The 18786-nt window shown below is 50.1% G+C and overlaps 1 protein-coding gene across 3 annotated transcripts in view; it reads right to left on the bottom strand.

Moving 5' to 3' along the window:
• Positions 1-3265: 3265 nt before the first annotated feature.
• MYO1E (myosin IE) overlaps positions 3266-18786 on the bottom strand; it is a 226268-nt gene continuing 210747 nt past the window's right edge. For all 3 annotated transcript variants that reach the window (XM_008268949.5, XM_089310487.1, XM_089310488.1), the window contains 2 exons: positions 9112-9281; positions 3266-4298 (listed from right to left, as the gene is read on the bottom strand). In XM_008268949.5, the coding sequence (XP_008267171.2) occupies positions 4222-4298; positions 9112-9281 (247 nt within the window). In that variant the 3' untranslated portion in view covers positions 3266-4221. The remainder of the gene's footprint in view (positions 4299-9111; positions 9282-18786) is intronic.

The following is an 18786-nucleotide window of genomic DNA, read 5'->3' on the forward strand; positions in this document are numbered from 1 at the left end:
ATTTCAAATATTTTTGCATGAAAATAAATTTGTCTTTTCATTTTATCCATGAACTCTTTGAAGTACCCTCATATTTGTTTAACTGGAGACAGTGATTAGAAGCATGGGCCTTGGGGTCGGATCAGGGTTCCAGTGATGGCTCTTGCACTTGAGGTGAGTTGGGAACCATACTGAGCCACTGTCCTATTCTGGTTGGAATGCGGGTGGGTGGGTACAGCACAATAGGAGGGACAGGCATCAAGACTAGCTGGAAAGAACAAAAGAAAGTTAGTAAATCCAGAGGGAAGTGCCATCAGCAAACTGTGGGAGAGAGGCAATGCAGAGGGAGAAGGGGCAATGTTTGGGATGACTCCCGTTCTTCTGACCACAAAAGGGGTGCTGGGAATGGAGAGTTCAGTTCTCCACCTGAGACCAACTGTGCATGCTCTGCTGCTAACTGCCATGCACTTCTGGCTCCAGGCCTGGTGCCCAGGAAATCCTAGCTGGGAGCCCCTCTGTAAAAATGGTGGCCACTAGAGGCAGAGCCACACTAACGCTGGCTGGCTGCGCTCAGGGAGATCTGGGAGGAGTCTGGGTCTCCAGCCATGCTCTGCAGCAGCCAGAGGAGCTTGTAGTCACGTAGAAGTGCATCCAGATTGTCTCACTTGCTCCTGTGGGCATCTCAGCCTGGAGGGCGCCAGGATTACAGGGAAGACGCTGTCTGCCCCTGGTGCTGTGGGCAAGCTGCCTGAACAGCTCTCTGTGCAGAATCTCAGCACCCCTTTGCAGCCGAGGCCATGTGACTGAGTTCTGGCCAGCAGAATGTGAGTGGACACGGAGTGTGTGCCTTCCAGAGCATGTCCTTTAAAATTAGTGAAACTACCCCTCCTCCTCTTTCTACCTTCTTGGGGCTGGCCTTGGTAAGGAGGAGTCGATGTGCTCAGGATGGACCTAGGCAACATGCTGGGACGTGAGTGGGTCGCACCTCTCTTGTTGCCTCACCCTTTTCCCTCTTCTCAAAACACCAGCAGAGATGGGCCTTTTACGTTTCCTGGAAGCCAGTCGCTCTCCCTGCTGTGCCGCCGTTCAGTAGTGCTTTTCCCCCTCTGAAAGTTCTCAAGTGTAGCCTTGGGGCCCTTGAACCCTGCTCAAGGAGTTCATGTCAGAACTGCTTTGACGATAACACTGGGACGCTACTTGTTTTTTTGCCCCCCTTTACGTTCATTCTCCTTGACGCGTATGGTAGAATCTTCCAGAGGCTACATGATGAGCAATGATGTCATTACTCTGGTGGCTGTGGAATGTGTATCTTTCTGTTTTGAAAAATTTATCAGTTTTGGTTTCAGGTGGCATATACCTGTAGCTATTAACTGACAACAGCTGAACTCCTGGGAACCCTCAAACTGAGTTGTGGTGAGGCTAGAGTTTGAGACTGCCGATCTACAACTGACGTTTGAACACCTTTGCACATTCGACCTTTGGTCAAGGGATCCCATTTTTATACTGCATTGGATTCTGCTATTCATGCATATTGTCTGTGCAGAAGCACACCCTTGATTTCAAACAGGATGACAAATTTCAGAAGGCAGGGGTGCTTGGCCTCTTGCTCCTCTCAGGCTAAGTGACTTTTGTACTCATTTCGTCTGTTTAATTGAATGGTGAGCAAAATAGCTAGATCCAAAGACTAGACAGAATCTAGGTTAATGCTTTGAAGTACCCGCTAGTTTAAAAGGCAGTTTTTTCCTCTGAAGAATTGTTAGGCAAAAAGGTTACATGTTATCTATCCTAGAGTTTTCTAGTAGTCCCCATACTAAACAGCTAAGAAATAAATTTAAGAATAAATGAAATGGGTAGACGTTTGGCCTAACGGGTCATTGAGATGACCGTCTCCTACCGGAGTGCCTGGGTTTGATACTCAGCTCTGCTGCTCTCTCCAGCTTCCTGCTAATGCAGACCCTAGTAGGCAGCACTGACGGCCCAAGTAATGGGTTCCTGCCACTATGTGGGAGACCTGGAATTGGTTTCCAGTTCCCAGCTTTGGCCTCAGCCCTGTCCAGCCAGCCCCGACTATTTGCTGGCATTTGAGGAGTGAACCAGGGCTTGGGAGCTTCGTCTTTCAAATTAAAACAAACAAACAAAAAACCACTTTATCAAACTTTGCAAGGTATAGTTCCAGAATTTCAGCATTACTGACTCTGGGTCATCTCCAAGCAACATTTGTTGAGTACTCCTTGGGGCTGGCACAGGGTGAGGTACTTGGATGCTGGTGCTAAGGATGTGGTCTGAGCGCCCAGTGCACAAAAGGTCTCTGTGCTACTTATGGGGGCGTTTTTAACTTAGCTCCTGTTTTGTTACCTGGAGCCTAGGGGTTCTTAGTCATACACAAATTTAAAATGTCAGAAAAACAAAAGATCAGCCATGTCAGCCAGGAGTTTAGGAGGACGAGAGAATGATCTTGGCATCAGTGCCCCGTGGGAAAGCAGCCTGTGTGCCACAGGCCGTGGGGGAGTCCCAGATGTGCCGTGCTCCCAGTTCTTGTCGGTCTCTCTTGCTGCACTTTCAGGGAGTCCACGAATGTAAACGTGCTTCTGTAAAATGCACACAGACTTCAGTGTCAAGGAGAACTCTTCTTAGCTTGTCACATTATGCCTTTATTATTGTGACGTGTGCTCCCTGTTGTTGAAGTAAAACTGGAGAGTTAAGCGGCTTATCTTTGTTCCGAATCCTGATGTACTTTTTTCCCTTTTCTGTTCCCCCTGATAATTGTTCCCTGTGGACTTAGGGATCCTGAAATGACAAAAAGGTATATGCTGGTCCAACTCCCATTTCCCAAAGCGGAAGGATGGCTTTGGCAACCAGGAGGAGAGCCAGAGACACCCTGGCCACCTCTGACAACCTTCCTGTTCTTGATAGACATGTTATGGTTTCCAGACACTGTGTATGTATGTTAGGCTGCCCTAACAATGTACCACAAACAACCCTAGTGTTCTGTACCGTGTCTCTGAGGTTAGCAGTCTGAGATGGAGGGGTCGGCAGGGTTGGTTCCTCCCGAGAACTCCTCCTCGGCTTCTCGACGGCGTCTTCTCCCTGTCCCTTTCAGTGGTCTTCCCTCCTTCTCTGCCCAAATTTCTCCTTCTCATCAGCATAGCGGGTATGGGGGATAGAGACCCATTCCTATGACTGCATTTCATGTTACCTCAGTAAAGATGGGCATATTCTGAGGTATTCTACCATCTTTCTAGGGGAGGGACACAATTCAACTGAAAACAAAGGTCAGGAATGGACGCGTGGTTCACCGATTCCTTTATTTACTTAGGAGGTAGGGGAAGGGATACAGAAGGAGGCAGAGGAAAATCACCTACAGGTCACGGTTGAGAAGGGTTCGCAGGGCCAGGCTAGAAGCAGTGACACTGTTTCTGGAGCTGATGAGGAGCTGGGCACATTTGTAAGTACCTGCGACTTCTGTAATAAAAGCTACCTTACGATAGGTTTGGTGGGTACTACTTAGTACATTCATACATGTTTCCACCATCTTGAGATTTTATATATACAGTATATGATCTGTTTTTATAAATGTACAGCTTGAAATAGAGCAATCCTCCTTGTAATACATACAGCATTAAACAAAACCAGCATGGGCCAGCCACATTCCAATCGAAGGCTCGGCCCTATCCCCTCCCTGCCCGGCCGCCCGATGGTCCTAGCAAAATGTAAACCAGCATCCCTCTGCCCCTGTGGGCTTAGGCCAGCCTGCCCTCGTCCTCTGCACGGGAAGAGCCTGCTCACAGAGGCCTGCAGAGGGTGTGTCCTCCCTGAGGGGAGGGGGCAGAGAGGACCGTGGGTCAGTGTGGAAAAACAGGAACGAACGAAATGTGCTCTTCAACTAAAGGCACTTGTCAGCCGCCAGCTACGGCCATTCCGTTGCGCTGGTGAGCGGCAAGGGTGCTGTTTTGATGGAAGCCTCAGTTGCCTCTCACCAGGATTAAATACAATAAATAAATCTTAGTGGGCGGTGGTTTTGCCCTCCTGGGTTCCTACCAATAGGCTTCCTTTTAGGATCATTTGTACAGTGACAGCCCCTGTCCCCAGCCCAGCCTTTTTGGTGCCCTGCATGAGGAAGGTGCCAGAATAGCTTCAGGCCTTGGAGAAGCAGTTGCTCACTGCGGATCAGCGAGGCAGCCCCAGCGTCCCTCCCCTGTGCCTGGAGCTCCTCCACCCCATGCGTCACAGTCTCCGGATGCCTCAGATCTTGGTTACGTAGTTGTTGGGGAACAGGCCCTGTTTGCCCCGCAGTCGACCCGTCCACCAGCCCGAAGGATCTGCAAGGAGACAGAAGGAAGAGGTAAAGGCAGTTCTGGCCTGGGCACACCCATTGCTCCCAAGCGATTGGCCCCATGCATGCTCTTCTCCCTTTTTGGCTTCCTTTTAAGAGAAAAAGTTTGTTGTAAAAAGTAACCCCTCCTCCCAGCAGACAGAGATGTGACATGTATGTCCCCTTTCAAGAAAGGGCCTGCAGCCCAGCTTGGAGGAGATACCTCCAGCTGTCACCCCCCCCCTTAGGATCCGCTGAGCATCTGAGCTGAGTCCAGCCTTGGGCAACAGCTGGCCAAGGGTCTTGCCCAACCTGCTCTGGGGCACCTGGGCTGGCACACTTTAGCTGGACATTTCCCCAGTCCTGCTTCCTCCCCGCTCCTTTCCCAGGGGTCACCCCCTAACACACCCTGTACATGGTATAGCTCCATCTCAGAAGCTACTTCCGGAGAAGCAAGACTGCAGCCCAGCCTCAGAACCCCTACTTTCTACCCTGTTCCAGTCCTTAGACCACAAATAAGGATTTGCTGCACGCTGTTAAGCAGTGCACTGTCTACCCACATTTGCAGCTACAGCCGACAGCCTTGTCTAGCTCTAGTACGGGGGGGGGGGGGGGGGGGACATCAAGAAGTTTGTAGAAAAACAGAATGAAAAGGATTTTGATGCAAACAATTTTGAAATTTTGCACAGATTTTTCAGAATACATATTTTCCACTTGCATTCTGAAGACCCCACATACATTTGAGAAATATTTCATGCATATACAAACATTTAGAGAAATTGCCTTCTGTATATAAATGATAGCATGTCCTATATCCTGTATTGTTTTAAACTTCATTCTTTAAAAGAAAAAATCTTTTTGAGATGCAGAGAAATGCCACCCATTGGTTCACTCCTCAGATGTCCACAGTGATCAGAGCTGGGCATGGCCAAAGCTGGGAGGCAGGAACTCAGTCCAGGTCTCCCCTGTGAGTGGCAGGAACCCAATTACCTGTCATGACTACTGCCTCTCAGAGTGCGCCACTGGCCAGAGGTGAAGTCAGGAGCTGGAGCTGTCAGACTAGGCACTTGGACATGAGACACAGGTATCTTTACCAGTGTCTTCACTGCTAGGCTAACTACCTGCCCACTCTGTATTTTTAGCATCTTTAAGGATATACAGTAAACAACATTTCATATCAATATTCAAGAAGCTTTCATGGGGCCAGCACTGTGGTGTAGCAGGTTAACCCGCCACCTGTGGCACCAACATCCCATATAGGCACCAGTTAGAGTCCCCGCTGCTCTACTTCTGATCCAGCTCCCTGCTGATGGCCTGGGAAGGCAGTGGAAGATGACCCAAGTGGGAGACCCGGAAGAAGCTCCTGGCTTCTGATCAGCCCAGCTCTGGCTGTTGCAGCCATTTAGGGAGTGAACTACCAGATGCAAAACCTTTCTCTCCTTCTCTGTAACTCTGCCTCTCAAATAAATCTTTTTTTTTTTTAAAAAAACTTCCATGTTCTAAGTCGTATATATAACTTCCATATTTTTCTATTTGTTTGCCTTTATACTGTTGGCTAGGGGTTCTTAGCAAATTTGCCATATGAATTGCAAATACTACTACCCCCCATTTAATAACTGTTTATGATGTTTGAATATTTAAGTAGTCGAGTCAATAGAGCTAAGATTTTATAGCTTCTAGGTTTTGTAACATTTTTGGTAATTTTTTTCTCACACTAGTATTATTGAAAAAGAACTCTTCCCATACTCAATTCTAGGACTTTATATATTTAAATATTTACCTATTTTGAATTTATCTTGGTATAGGGAGTGAAGAATGAATCCAAAGTAAATTGTTTTGACATGGGGATTAAGAAATCTAATAAGGGGCTGGCATTGTGGCTGCTGCTTAATCTGAAAGTCAGAGTTATAGAGACACAGAAATCTTCGATCCGCTGGCTTACTCCCCAAATGGCCACAACAATTGGGCTGGGTCAGGCGGAAGCTAGAAGCTTCCTCCAGGTCTCTCACATGGGTGACAGGGGCCCAACCAAGCACTTGGGCCATCTTCCACTGCTCTCCCAGGTGCTTTAGCAGGAAGCTGGATTGGAAGTGGAGCATCCAGGGGTTGAACTGAAACCCATGTGGGATGCTGGTGTCTTAACCTTTTACGCCCCAATGCTGGCCCATTTCTTTTATTTTTAACTCAATTATTTTGTCTGTCAGGTAGAAATCTTTTCAAGATGGAAAGTCATTGTCCTTCCCTCTGGTTAAAATGCTATATTTCTTACCTGCTCAATGTCTATGTATGTGTGGGTCTACCTCTGGATTCTCTGCTAGCCTAGTTATCTCTGTGTCTCAGGCATCCATGCCCCAACTAGTCAATTTACAGTGATAACTGATAGCGCATTTTGGTCACTTCTAGGACTCTGCCTCATACAAATACGTAACTGTTTCAATTATACTCTGCTACATACTATTTCTAGAAACATTTGAAAATATTGAGCAATGAAAAGCAATATTTGGAAATCTAACGAGATCACAACTTTTTCTGTTATCTATACACACACATACATGTGTGTACACATATACATATAGCTAAATATGGTGTATGTTTCTACAAAATTGAGAGTAGCGTCCAGCGTCTATAACCTAACTGTTCCCTTTTTGTCACAAACGTTTTCCATGCCGATGCATCGATGCCGGTTGATTATCCTGAATAAAGTTTTGCCACTTTGTCTCAAGCTTCACTGAATGCGTACTTGCAGGCTTACTCACGCAGTCCCCTTTTACTGGGTATTAGCATTTCTGCTGAACAAAGCTGGTGATAAAAGTTCTGTGTTTACAGAGAGCTTATTTCAACATTTATTTTTACTCCCGACACCTGTGAAGAAGGATATTAAAGCCTGCGGGAAGTTGTAAAATAATTCTCAGAGGCTACTTCAAACCAGGGACCTAGCGCGCTCAGCGGGAGCTCACGCGGTGACAGCCGGGGGACGCACAGTTCCCGAGCCTCTCCTTGGCCCCCGCCTCCTGAAAGCTAAAGGTGCCATGTGAACCTTCTCTCCTCAGGGAGCCTGCCCTGGGCACACACCTCGATGGCTCCCCGCTGTCTTCCCAAGTCCTAAGCCTGGTCAGGGCTGTATCACCCGGCCATTTCTAGTGTCCTCCCCCTCATGACAGATCATGTAGATCCGTGCCAGGGTCAAGGCTTAGCTTGTTTCCTAAAATCACCTGCTCTTCCTTTCCATAGCCTGTCTCTCAGAGCACTGTCCTAACCCTTCACCACAAGTGGCGGCGGCGCTTTTCCTAACATCCTAGGTTAGGAGTCACCTTTGCTTTTCTTGTGTCCATAAGCCCTTATGATATCCATAATATACTTTATCTACCAAGTTAATAAAGCACTCGGCCAAGCCCACAGACCAAGTGTACAATGGATATTATATTGCTTCCCTGGCTTCCATTCATCTACTTTTGTTTGTGTATTTGAGAGACAGAGATGGAGGGGTGGGGATCAATCTCCCATCCACGGGTTCACTCCCCCAATGTCCACAACAGTTGAGGCTGGGCCAGGCTGAAGTCAAACGCCAGGGATCTAACTACTTGAGTCATCACCTGCCGCCTCTCTGGCTGCACGTGAGCAGGAAGCTGCAACTGACAGTAGAGCTGGACTTGAACCCAGACATTCAATATGAGATGGGGGCATCCCAAGGGGCGTCTTAACCGCCAGGCCACATGCTCGGCCCCTCCATCTACTTTCATTCGAGGAAGCCATGAGATTTGGGTGGGATAGATCTCACCCATTTTATAGGCAGCCTCACCCATACAGGGCACGGCCTTTGCCTTGCTGTGGAGGCGGTTCAGGGATGGGCATGCAGCTAATTTGATCCAATTAGAGTAAAACTTAGGACTTTTGTACTATGGCTAAAAAAAAGAAGTTTCGGAGTAAAGGCAAATTTTAAACATGGTTTGATGTGTTGCTCTAGAATTGCTATTGCCATTTTGTTACCATGAAGAAACATGCCCAAGAAGGGGCACCTGTAAAGAAGGAAGCAGAACTGAAAGCAGCATAAAAAAAGCAGTGGGGGCTGGCTCTACAGCCTGCAGGTAAAGCCACCTCCTGTGATGCCAGCATCCCCTGTGGCGGTTCAGGGATGGGCATGCAGCTAATTTGATCCAATTAGAGTAAAACTTAGGACTTTTGTACTATGGCTAAAAAAAAGAAGTTTCGGAGTAAAGGCAAATTTTAAACATGGTTTGATGTGTTGCTCTAGAATTGCTATTGCCATTTTGTTACCATGAAGAAACATGCCCAAGAAGGGGCACCTGTAAAGAAGGAAGCAGAACTGAAAGCAGCATAAAAAAAGCAGTGGGGGCTGGCTCTACAGCCTGCAGGTAAAGCCACCTCCTGTGATGCCAGCATCCCCTGTGGCGCCGTTTCACGTCCTGGCTGCTCTGCTTCTGGTCTAGCTCCCTGCTAATGCACCTGGGAAAGCAGCAGAGGATGGCCCAAGTGCTTGAGCCACGCCACCCAGGTCAGAGACCCAGAAGAAGCTCCTGGTTTTGGCCTCGCCCAGCCCTAGCCATTACAGCCATTTGGAGAGTGAACCAGACATGGACGACCTTTCTGTCTCTCCCTCTCTCACTCTTTCAAATAAATACATCTTTAAAAAAAATAAAAATGAAGTGAGGTCTAAATCAAAGGAACCCCTGATGCTTGATCTGCCTTTATATGCATTATCCTCACTTAGAAGAGCTCAAAAATTCCTTTCTTATTTAGTGTTTGTAACAAAGTGCATGTTTTTGGGGAGGCAGTCACAGCCAGCCAGCCCCGCCACTTACCTTCTTTGATAATATCAATAATGTCATTGGCATTGAAGCTGAGTTCATCTGTGTCCTGAGCGTCATAGGCGTACAAAGCCTTGCACTGTGGCACCTGAGGCTTAGGCTTGGGCTGGGGCTTGGGTCTGCCCCCCGCTGGGGGAGGCCGACTGGTCGTCTGTCTCCGGACACTGTGGAGAAAACAGGCAGAAGAGGCATGAGAAGCCACAGGAGACGGCAGTACTGCACGATGGGTTGGAGCAGAGGGTGCTGGCACTGTCTCAAGTTCCAATCCACCCCCACCCTGAGAAGCTATTCGGTCCAGCACACACTCCCTAAGCTTTCTTCTAGAATTAAACAAGACCTTCCCCTTGACACGGTTGCTGTTAAAGAGCAACATTAGCTGCTGTGGTCATCATGCTTCCAGTATGGAAGGAAATGTGGGAAAGACACATTCACAAGCATATAAAGCACATGTCTACATTTAAATAATCAACAGCTACGTACAGACTCCCCCTTCCCCAGCCCTGGAAACAGAAGCCTGCAGCGCTCCCCCGTACCTCCCTTCGCTCCCAGAATCACCCAGTGCCCTCCCCGCACGGTGACTCCCCTGCTTGCCTTGATAGTTCTAGGCATGTATTACCGTTCCTAAGCCACATGGCCTTCCTATAAGAGGAATCACAGTCTACCACCTGCTCAGCATACTCGAGACATAAGCTGTTGAGACATTGCTTTATTCTATTCCAGAGCACGGGTACATCCCAAGCTAGTCACGTAGGCCGCTCGTGCTGGTCATGAGGGGTGGGTCCAGTTTTATTACAAACATTCCTGTGAAGATTCTTGTAGAGGAATGTCTCCAAAGTAGTTTTTCCACGTCAGCACTATTGTTATTTGGGCCTGAGTAATTCTTTGGTGTGTGTTTTTTGTGAGCACATGTCGCACACATGGGTGTGTGCGTGCATGAACACCTGCGCACTGCAGGGTGTTTAGCAACATCCCTGGCCTCTACCCGATGGATGCCAGGGACATGCCCCTCCCTTCATGATCAAAACTGTGTCCAGTGCTAGAAGCCTAAACCAAGCCTTGGAGGTTTAAATGTGTTCTTTCTACACATTGTGCTGCCTCAGGCACCATTCACGTATTGTCTCAAGGGCATGTAACAGCTGTTTCTGTTTCTTTTTTTTTTTTTTTTTGACAGGCAGAGTGGACAGTGAGAGAGAGAGACAGAGAGAAAGGTCTTCCTTTGCCGTTGGTTCAACCTCCAATGGCCGCCGCGGCCGGCGCGCTGCGGCCGGCGCACCGCGCTGATCCGATGGCAGGAGCCAGGAGCCAGGTGCTTTTCCTGGTCTCCCATGGGGTGCAGGGCCCAAGCACCTGGGCCATCCTCCACTGCACTCCCTGGCCACAGCAGAGGGCTGGCCTGGAAGAGGGGCAACCGGGACAGAATCCGGCGCCCCAACCGGGACTAGAACCCGGTGTGCCGGCGCCGCTAGGCGGAGGATTAGCCTAGTGAGCCGCGGCGCCGGCAACAGCTGTTTCTATGAAGTGAGATCTTTAAACTTACTCTGAAGTATTAAATCCTTATTAAAAAGCAGTTAACAAACATGGAGAGAGAGACATAGAAAGCATTTCACTCTCACTTTGCTAAAGGACGAAGCAACATAAAGCTTATATTCATTTGCTTGAAAAAGAAACTTAAGGTTTCTTCCAAGTAGGGCTGGGCTTGTACTCAATGCAGTGGGACTCGGGGTTAGTTCTGGGCAGGTCTGTACAGGTAGGATGGACAGGGAGGGTCTTCCCTAGGTCCGAGTTCTGGAAAGTGCAGGCACAAGACAGTTTTGAGCTGTGCTCTCGGGGAGCCACAGCCCTCTGTCTTTGGCTGAGGGGTCCCGCGTGGGAGATGCTCATGAACGAGCTAGATCCAGAGGGGACTGGAGGTGGGTGGAGCCTGGCTAGTGGCAGGTAGAACTGTCCCCAGCAGGCCTGGAGCTCTCTTGAGAGTGGGCTGTGCCCCCCGCCATTCTCTGACCACTGAGGGAGGGCATCTACAGATCATCAGCATGTCTACTGGAAATCCCCAGGCCCTGCTGGAGAAGGGCTTGCTTCTCTGAGAGCTGGCCAGGCAAGCAGGCTTTTAATTAAGCACCCTGTGCACTGGGGATGTTTCAGTAATTGGTTATTAAGAGCCATTAGCCTGGATACCGAAGTCACCCGATTTCCCAGCAATGAGGAGTGGAAGGGAGTGTGTGTGTGTGTGTGGGGGGGGTGTCAGAATACCAGGGAGGGAGGGAGGGAGGGAGGAAGCCTGCAGCCTGGCAGCTTCAAGGAGCAGGATTCGGGTGCATGCGTAGGTACACAGATGTACTAATATTCCTAGATGGAAATCTGCCCTCTTGTCCAAAAAAACAAAATCCTACCATCAACAGTGCAAACTGATGAGGCCACTGGAGCCTAGGCATTCAGGTACAGCCCCTCCTGCTGGAGGTCCCCATGGCGGGGGTTGGGGAGAGGGCAACCCATGACTCCCCGAGTGTTACAGTGTCCACATGGTGGCCATACGGGGAGTCACTACCCCTGCCCTTCTGCCCCAACCTTGGACCAAGCTCTCCCTCATTCCCCTCCTCCATGTCTTCCCTGACACTTGCTTCCTTTCTAGGACCCCTGGCCACTGGCTTAGCTCAGCTTTTATCAGTTCATTGCCCCCCTCCTTGCCTCCCTTGAAAATCCTAACAGCTGCCCTCTGCTCTTGAGAAAAGGACCTAAATCCTTTACAGTAGCTGAAGTGTCCCTGCCACGTGTGGCCCCTACGTAGGTCCAGCCTCACCCTGCTGTAGGCCACGCTGATGTCTTCCTATCTTCGTGAGACTGTCGAGCCCTGGTTGGGGCAGCACCCCTTGTCCACACCCTCAGCTTACATCACGGGCACTGGTGATAGTGCATCACCCCAGACCCTGTGGGCTGCCGGCCGTCACCACTGCCATTCGGTGCTATGCTCTGGGAACTAGCCAGGGCCACGAGGCAAGGAAATCAAAGGCTTCCAGCTTGGAAAAGCAGTGGACATGCCTCTGCTAGCAGATGAGGTGGTCTCGCGTGCAGACAATACACTAAAAACTGTCGGAACCAATGAACAAGTTCAGCAGGGCTACAGCATACAAGATCAATATACAAAGATCAGCTATGTTTCCAAGTACTGGCAGTGAACAATCCAAAAATGCAATTCATAGAAGGGCTTCATTTAAAATATTTTTAAAAGTAAACTTAAGAAGTTTGAATCTATTCAGAAAAGACTAATCTATACTGACAAAAAGTAGATGAGTGGCTGCCTAGGGCGAGAGGCAAGGCAATGGGGATGGAATGACAGACAACGAGAAGGAGGTGTCTTTTCCGGGGTGATGAAAATATTCTAAAATTAGATTATGGTGATGGGCGCACAACTTTGAATATACAAGGTTTCAACCTATTTAAAGTGTACAGTTCATTTCACGGTGTGTAAATTCTATCTCAGTACGGCTGCTTTGAAGGAAAATATAAACAGCATGGGCTTCTGTGGGCTGGGCAGGGCACTGCTGAGACCCACAGTGGCCTCGCCAGCTTGTGTGCCAGGCGGCTGCTGGGACTGTCCCAGGTGCTGGGTCCAAGGGGAGGAGGATGGGGCTGGGAGGGTCGGGTGTGGTCACTGGTCTCAAGGTGTCAGAGGCAAACCCAGGCCAAAGTGAAAAGGTGGGAGGGGGGGAGACTGGCACCGTGGCGCAGGTTAATCCTCCGCCTGCAGTGCTGGCATCCCATATGGGCGCTGGTTCTAGTCCCGGCTACTCCTCTTCCAATCCAGTTCTCTGCTGTGGCCTGGGAAAGCAGTGGAAGATGGCCCAAGTGCTTGGGCCCCTGCACCCGTGTGGGAGACCTGGAAGAAGCTCCTAGCTCCTGGCTTTGGATCAGCGCAGCTCTGGCCATTGCGGCCATTTGGGGAGTGAACCAATGGAGGCAGGACCTTTCTCTCTCTCTTCCTCTCACTGTAACTCTACCTCTCAAATAAATAAAATCTTAAAAAAAAAAAAAAAAGTGAAAAGGGGGAATTCGGGTTCCCCGGGGTAGCCCCTGGCAGTGGCTGGCTTTGTTGTTCCAGGCCCTGGATGGGGCTCACCTGCAAGCAATGCCAGTCATCTGACCACTTACCCTTTGGCTGAGGGTCTCGGTGCTCAGCACCAAGGGGGCAGGGACCCAGAAGCTGAGGGCAGCCTTGGAGACTGAGTGCGGTGTGGTGGGGGGCCTGGGCCGGGGGTGGGGGATAGGGAACGGGCGTTTAGGCACCACTGGCATCCTCACCGTGTAGCTCTCCTGTGCCTAACAAGAGCTCCAAGTGCTCCAGCCGGGCCGCACCCTCCAGTAGTGAGCCCTGCTACCCCCGTGGGCCTTTCTCCCTTGGGAGGCTCCTGGGGGGCCCAGCCCATGGCCGCATAGAGCACAGACCAACCAGCTTTGCAGGACCTGCTCTGCACCTTCACACGCCCCCACAAACCACAAGAGACATGATCGCAGAGGATTCTGGGATTCCTGGCTGTTTCCATCATTGGCCAGCTCACCCGTGTATACACAACGCTCCCGGAGCTCCAGGCTCTTGGGTCTGGTCATCCTCCTCCCTGGCCTGTCCCTAGCCTCAGCTGACACCTCTGAGTCTAGCGCAGCCATCTAGACCCACTGCCATCACTACTTCCTCAGACCTGGGCAACCTCCCTGCCCTTGCCTCCTTCAGGGCAGGGAGCTATGTGGCTGACTCCCCGTCAGGACGTTGGGAGCCACCGGGCAGGGCCCAGGCCTGTCTGTGCTCGCTGTTCCTGGATGGAGGGCAGCCTGCAGGAGGCGACCACTGGCTGGGGGTGGAGGGGTTCTGGGCTGGGTTTGAGGCCCAGTTCTATCGTGGGCTTGCCTGTGTCCTGTCACCTCTTTAGAGACCAGTGTCTTCCTTTGTGAAACCTGAGAGGATTCAGGCAGTAGCCCAAGTCCGTTATCGAATTCTTTACGGAGAGCTCTCGAAGCTCTGTATGGTGAGAGGTACTGAGCGACATGCGAGCCTGAGCCCACAAAGCTGGCAGACTGACCACCCCGGAGCCCTGGACGCCACCACCGTGGACAGCTGAACACCCAACAGCCATTTTCCCAGCCTCAGAAACCCAGACGCTCTCCTTTGCGTCACTAGGTGGCGACCCTGTGTAATTAATAACCAGTAGCGATGAAGACATTCAACGGCAGCCAGCAATTGATTAATGAGGTCATTCAAAAAGCACCAGGGGCCCTGGGCTCTGAGCCAAGGCGGTGGGACAAGGAGGCACTGCAGACCTCACACGGCGACCATGACCTTCACGCCCTCTGTGCCGGCCCTGCTCAGTCCCGTGCACTAGGGCTGTTAACACCTTCCGGAACGGTGAGTCGGCAAATTCATTCGGCCACGGTTATGAATTAAATCACACCAGCTCCCAATGGAATACATTAAACGCAAAGGCAATAAATGCTCACAGCTCCCGCACCCTCGTGGCTCTGCTTCTGTCTATGCCCTGAAGTTATAACGTGCACCGCCGACGTCTGGTGCAAATCCCACACGCTGGTGTGCGACCGCCCTCCTTTCCCCAACTCTGCAGTGGGTGGCAGTCACACTGGTCGCCTGAAATTGGCCAGGGCGACAGTAACTACAGACACTGGCAAACCTTACAATTTGGGCATTTTTATTCCCAGAGTACCCAAGCTATCCTCATGATAATCACTGTCTTTTCAAAAAAATGTCTCTGCCTGAGGTGGGCGTTTGCTCCAGAGGTTAAGACACCAGTTAAGATACCTGCGTCCCGCATCAGAGTGCCTGGGTTCAATATCTGGCTCCAGTTCCTGACCTGAGCTGTCTGCTAATGCAGACCCTGGGAGGCAAAAGTGCTGGCTCAAGTAACCGAGTTCCTGCCACCTGCACTGGGGACCGGGGTTGTTTACTGCTCTCTGCGTTTAGTGCCAGCCCAACTTTTGTCATTTCAGCATTTGGGGAGTGAACCTGCAGATGGGAGCCCTTCTCTCTGCCCTTTTTAAAAATTCCTTGTCTATATCTATAACTATACAGGACTTATTTTTGGCAATTCTGCTATTTTGTGATATATGCATTTCTAATAAACCTCACAAGATCAAAAATTATACAACAGTTTCAGGAGTTGACACTGTGGCTCAGTAAACTAAGCTGCTGCCTGCAACTCTGGCATCCCATATTGGAATGCTGGCTTGAGTCATGGCTGCTCTGCTTTTGATCCAGCTACCTGCTAATGTGACTAGGAAAAACAGCAGATGACCCTAGTTCTTGGACCCCTGTCACCCATGTGGGAGACCCAGATGGAGCTCTGGGCTCCTGGCTTTGGCATGAACCAACACCCACTGACATGGCCATTTTCAGAGTGAACCAGTGGATGGAAGATCTATCACTCTGCCTTTCAAATAAATTAATCTTTAAAGCAACACAATTATTTACTTGGAATAATGGAGAACACAATAAAAATTTCAGACTCGGGGGTTGGTATTATGGCACAGTGAGTTAAACCACAGTTTGCAATGCCAAGTTCAGCTCCCTGCTAATGCTCCTGGGAAAGCAGAAGATGGCCCAAGTGCTTGGGCCTCTGCCAACCCACATGGGAGACCTGGTTGGAGTTCCAGGCTCCTGGCTTTGGCTTGGCCCAGCCCTGACTGTTATGGCCATTTGGGGAGTAAACCAGTGGATGGAAGAGATCCCTGTCTCCTCCCTCCTGCCCCCCGTCACTCTTTCAAAGAAATAATATTTAAAAAACCAAAGAATTTCAGACTCAAAAATAGCAATTTTTTGTTGACATTTCAATAAAGATTCACTATCCATATATGTGCATGTTAATATGATTACAAAACTACACCACTGAGAAAATCCAGTGTTTGAGTACCCATAATTTTTACGCTGTGCAATTAGTTTTCCTATTTCTAGCTTTATTTTTAAACATTTATTTATTTGTTTGAAAGAGTTATAGAAAGAGGGGGAGAGATAGAAAAATCTTCCATCCTCTGGTTCAGTTCCTAGACGGCTACAACAGCCAGGACTGAGCCAAGTCGAATCCAGGAGCTTCTGTGGGTCTCCCATGTGGGTGGCAGGGGCCAAGTAGTCAGGCCATCTTCCATGGCTTTCCCAGGTGCATTAGCAGGAAGCTGTATCAGAAATGCAGTGGCTAAGACTCAAACTGGCACTGTAGTATGGAACGCTGGTGTTGCAGGTGGCAACTTAACCACTGTGCCACAACTCTGGCCCCTTATTATTTCTGGACCCATCATTTCAGGGTATTTTGTCCACACTGACCACCTTATTCTGTCTCTTACCCATGAATGTAGCAAACACATGAAGCTTGAGCTACAGCAACTTCTTGCAGCAAGTTCTTTATTCTGAGTAAGGCACATAAGCACATCACACCCAGCTCGCTCTGTGAAAACTTGCATTGCATGAGAAGTCCTCTATTAGTGACTGGGGAAGAAAGGGATGACTTTGCCCTAAGACCTTGATGCCAATCGGTGTCTGAGCCCTCAGGGAGTGCTGCCAAAGCTCAGAGGTGCCAAAAAGCCCATGAGCCAACAAAACCCCAAGTAACATCTCTATATGGAGGTCTAGTTAATTCCTTCTGCTCTGGTCATGGGCATCACTTTCCATGGCATGAGATGTCAGGATGACTGGAACAAAGATGTTCAGTTAGAAAGAGATTGTGGAATAGTGAGAAGGAGTTTGTAACTTTTATTCAAATTTTTCCAGGGGTCCACATGTGGCACAGCAGGTAAAGCTGCAGCCTGTAACGCTGGCATCCCATGTGGGTGCCAAGTCCTGCCTGTTTCCCCTCCAATCCCTGGTAGTGGCCTGGGAAAGGCCGCAAAGGATGGCCCAAGTGCTTGGGCCCCTGCTACCCATGTGGGAGACCCAGAAGAAGCTCCTGACTCCTGGCTTTGGCCTGGCCCAATCCCTCCTGCTGCAGCCATTTGGGGGAATGAACCAGTGGATGGAAGATCTAACTGTGCCTTTCAAATAAATAAAATCTTAAAAATAGGTTGGGGGGATCGGCACTGCGGCACAATGGGTTAACGTCCTAGCCTGAAGCGCCGGCATCCCATATGGGTGCCGGTTTGAGTCCTGGCTGCTCCTCTTCCCATCCAATTCTCTGCCGTGGCCTGGGAAAGCAGTGGAAGATGGCCCAAGTCTTTGGGCCCCTGCGCCCACGTGGGAGACCCAGAAGAAACTCCTGGCTCCGGATCGGCACAGCTCCGACTGGGGAATGAACCAGCAGATAGAAGACCTCTCTCTCTCTCTCTGCCTCTCCTCTCCCTGTGTAACTCTGACTTTCAAGTAAATAAATAAATAGGTCAAATGAAGCTCAGACATGTGGTGACTATTGCTACCATTACTGCACCATTCTCTGCTGTGCTGCTCTGTGCCCACGGAGAAGGCACAGATATCATGTCTGCATGTGTGCTGGGGACAAGGTGTCTCCCTGTCTACTTCTCTTTTGTCTTGGCTCTTTCTCCTCAGTGAAGCCCATACTGGGCTGAAGACCTTCGTGGAGCCCAGAGATTTTTAAGTTCTCGAGAATAAAGCCAGGCCTAGGACAGGCCACCGAAGCAGATGAACAGCAGTAATGAAACACATACAGAGGCCGGCGCTGTGGTGCAGCGGGTTAACGGCCTGGCCTGAAGCGCTGGCATCCCATACGGGCACCGGTTCGAGACCCAGCTGCTCCACTTCCGATCCAGCTCTCTGCTGTGGCCTGGGAAAGCAGTGGAAGATGGCCCAAGTCCTTGGGCCCCTGCACCCGCATGGGAGACCCGGAAGAGGCTCCTTGTGTGGATCTGGCTGTTGTGGCCATCAGGGGGAATGAACCAATGGATGGAAGACCTCTCTCTCTCTCTGCTTCTCCTTCTCTCTGTGTAATTCTGAATTTCAAATAAATAAATCTTTAAGAAAAAAAAACAAACAAAAGAATTTTCAAATCGTTTTGTGCTTTCATAGCAAACATGCAATAACCTTATTTAATCCTCAAGAAAACCCTAAGGAATGAGTTTTTACATTATGTTATTATTAACCCTCTTATACAGGGGAGGGCACAGAGGGATACCTTGACAAGCAGGAGGCAGCACAAGGCAGGCACCTGGCTCGGTAAACATGAATGAATGAAACACAAAAAGGAAGGAGCAAATGACCTGGGACCCACACCCCATTCTTGAGACTGCGAACTCCACGCTCTCCAGGTTTCCAAGCCACCTTTTGCGAACTTCTCTGCTGCTCCCACACCTCCTGGGTGGGTGCCCCGGTCCTCCCCACACCTCCTGGGTGGGTGCCCCTGGTCCTCCCCACACCTCCTGGGTGGGTGCCCCGGTCCTCCCCACACCTCCTGGGTGGGTGCCCCGGTCCTCCCCACACCTCCTGGGTGGGTGCCCCGGTCCTCCCCACACCTCCTGGGTGGGTGCCCCGGTCCTCCCCACACCTCCTGGGTGGGTGCCCCGGTCCTCCCCACACCTCCTGGGTGGGTGCCCCGTCCTCCCCACACCTCCTGGGTGGGTGCCCCTGGTCCTCGCCAAAGAGACGAAGCAGCTTTCAAATATCACCTCTTTGTTCTGCAGATGTGAAATTTACGTCTTAGAATTCCAAGAAGGAAAATAATGGCATTTTATTTC

Source organism: Oryctolagus cuniculus, chromosome 12 (genome assembly GCF_051225735.1).
Source record: "Oryctolagus cuniculus isolate XC-2025 breed Fujian yellow rabbit chromosome 12, ASM5122573v1, whole genome shotgun sequence".
Lineage (NCBI taxonomy): Eukaryota > Metazoa > Chordata > Mammalia > Lagomorpha > Leporidae > Oryctolagus > Oryctolagus cuniculus.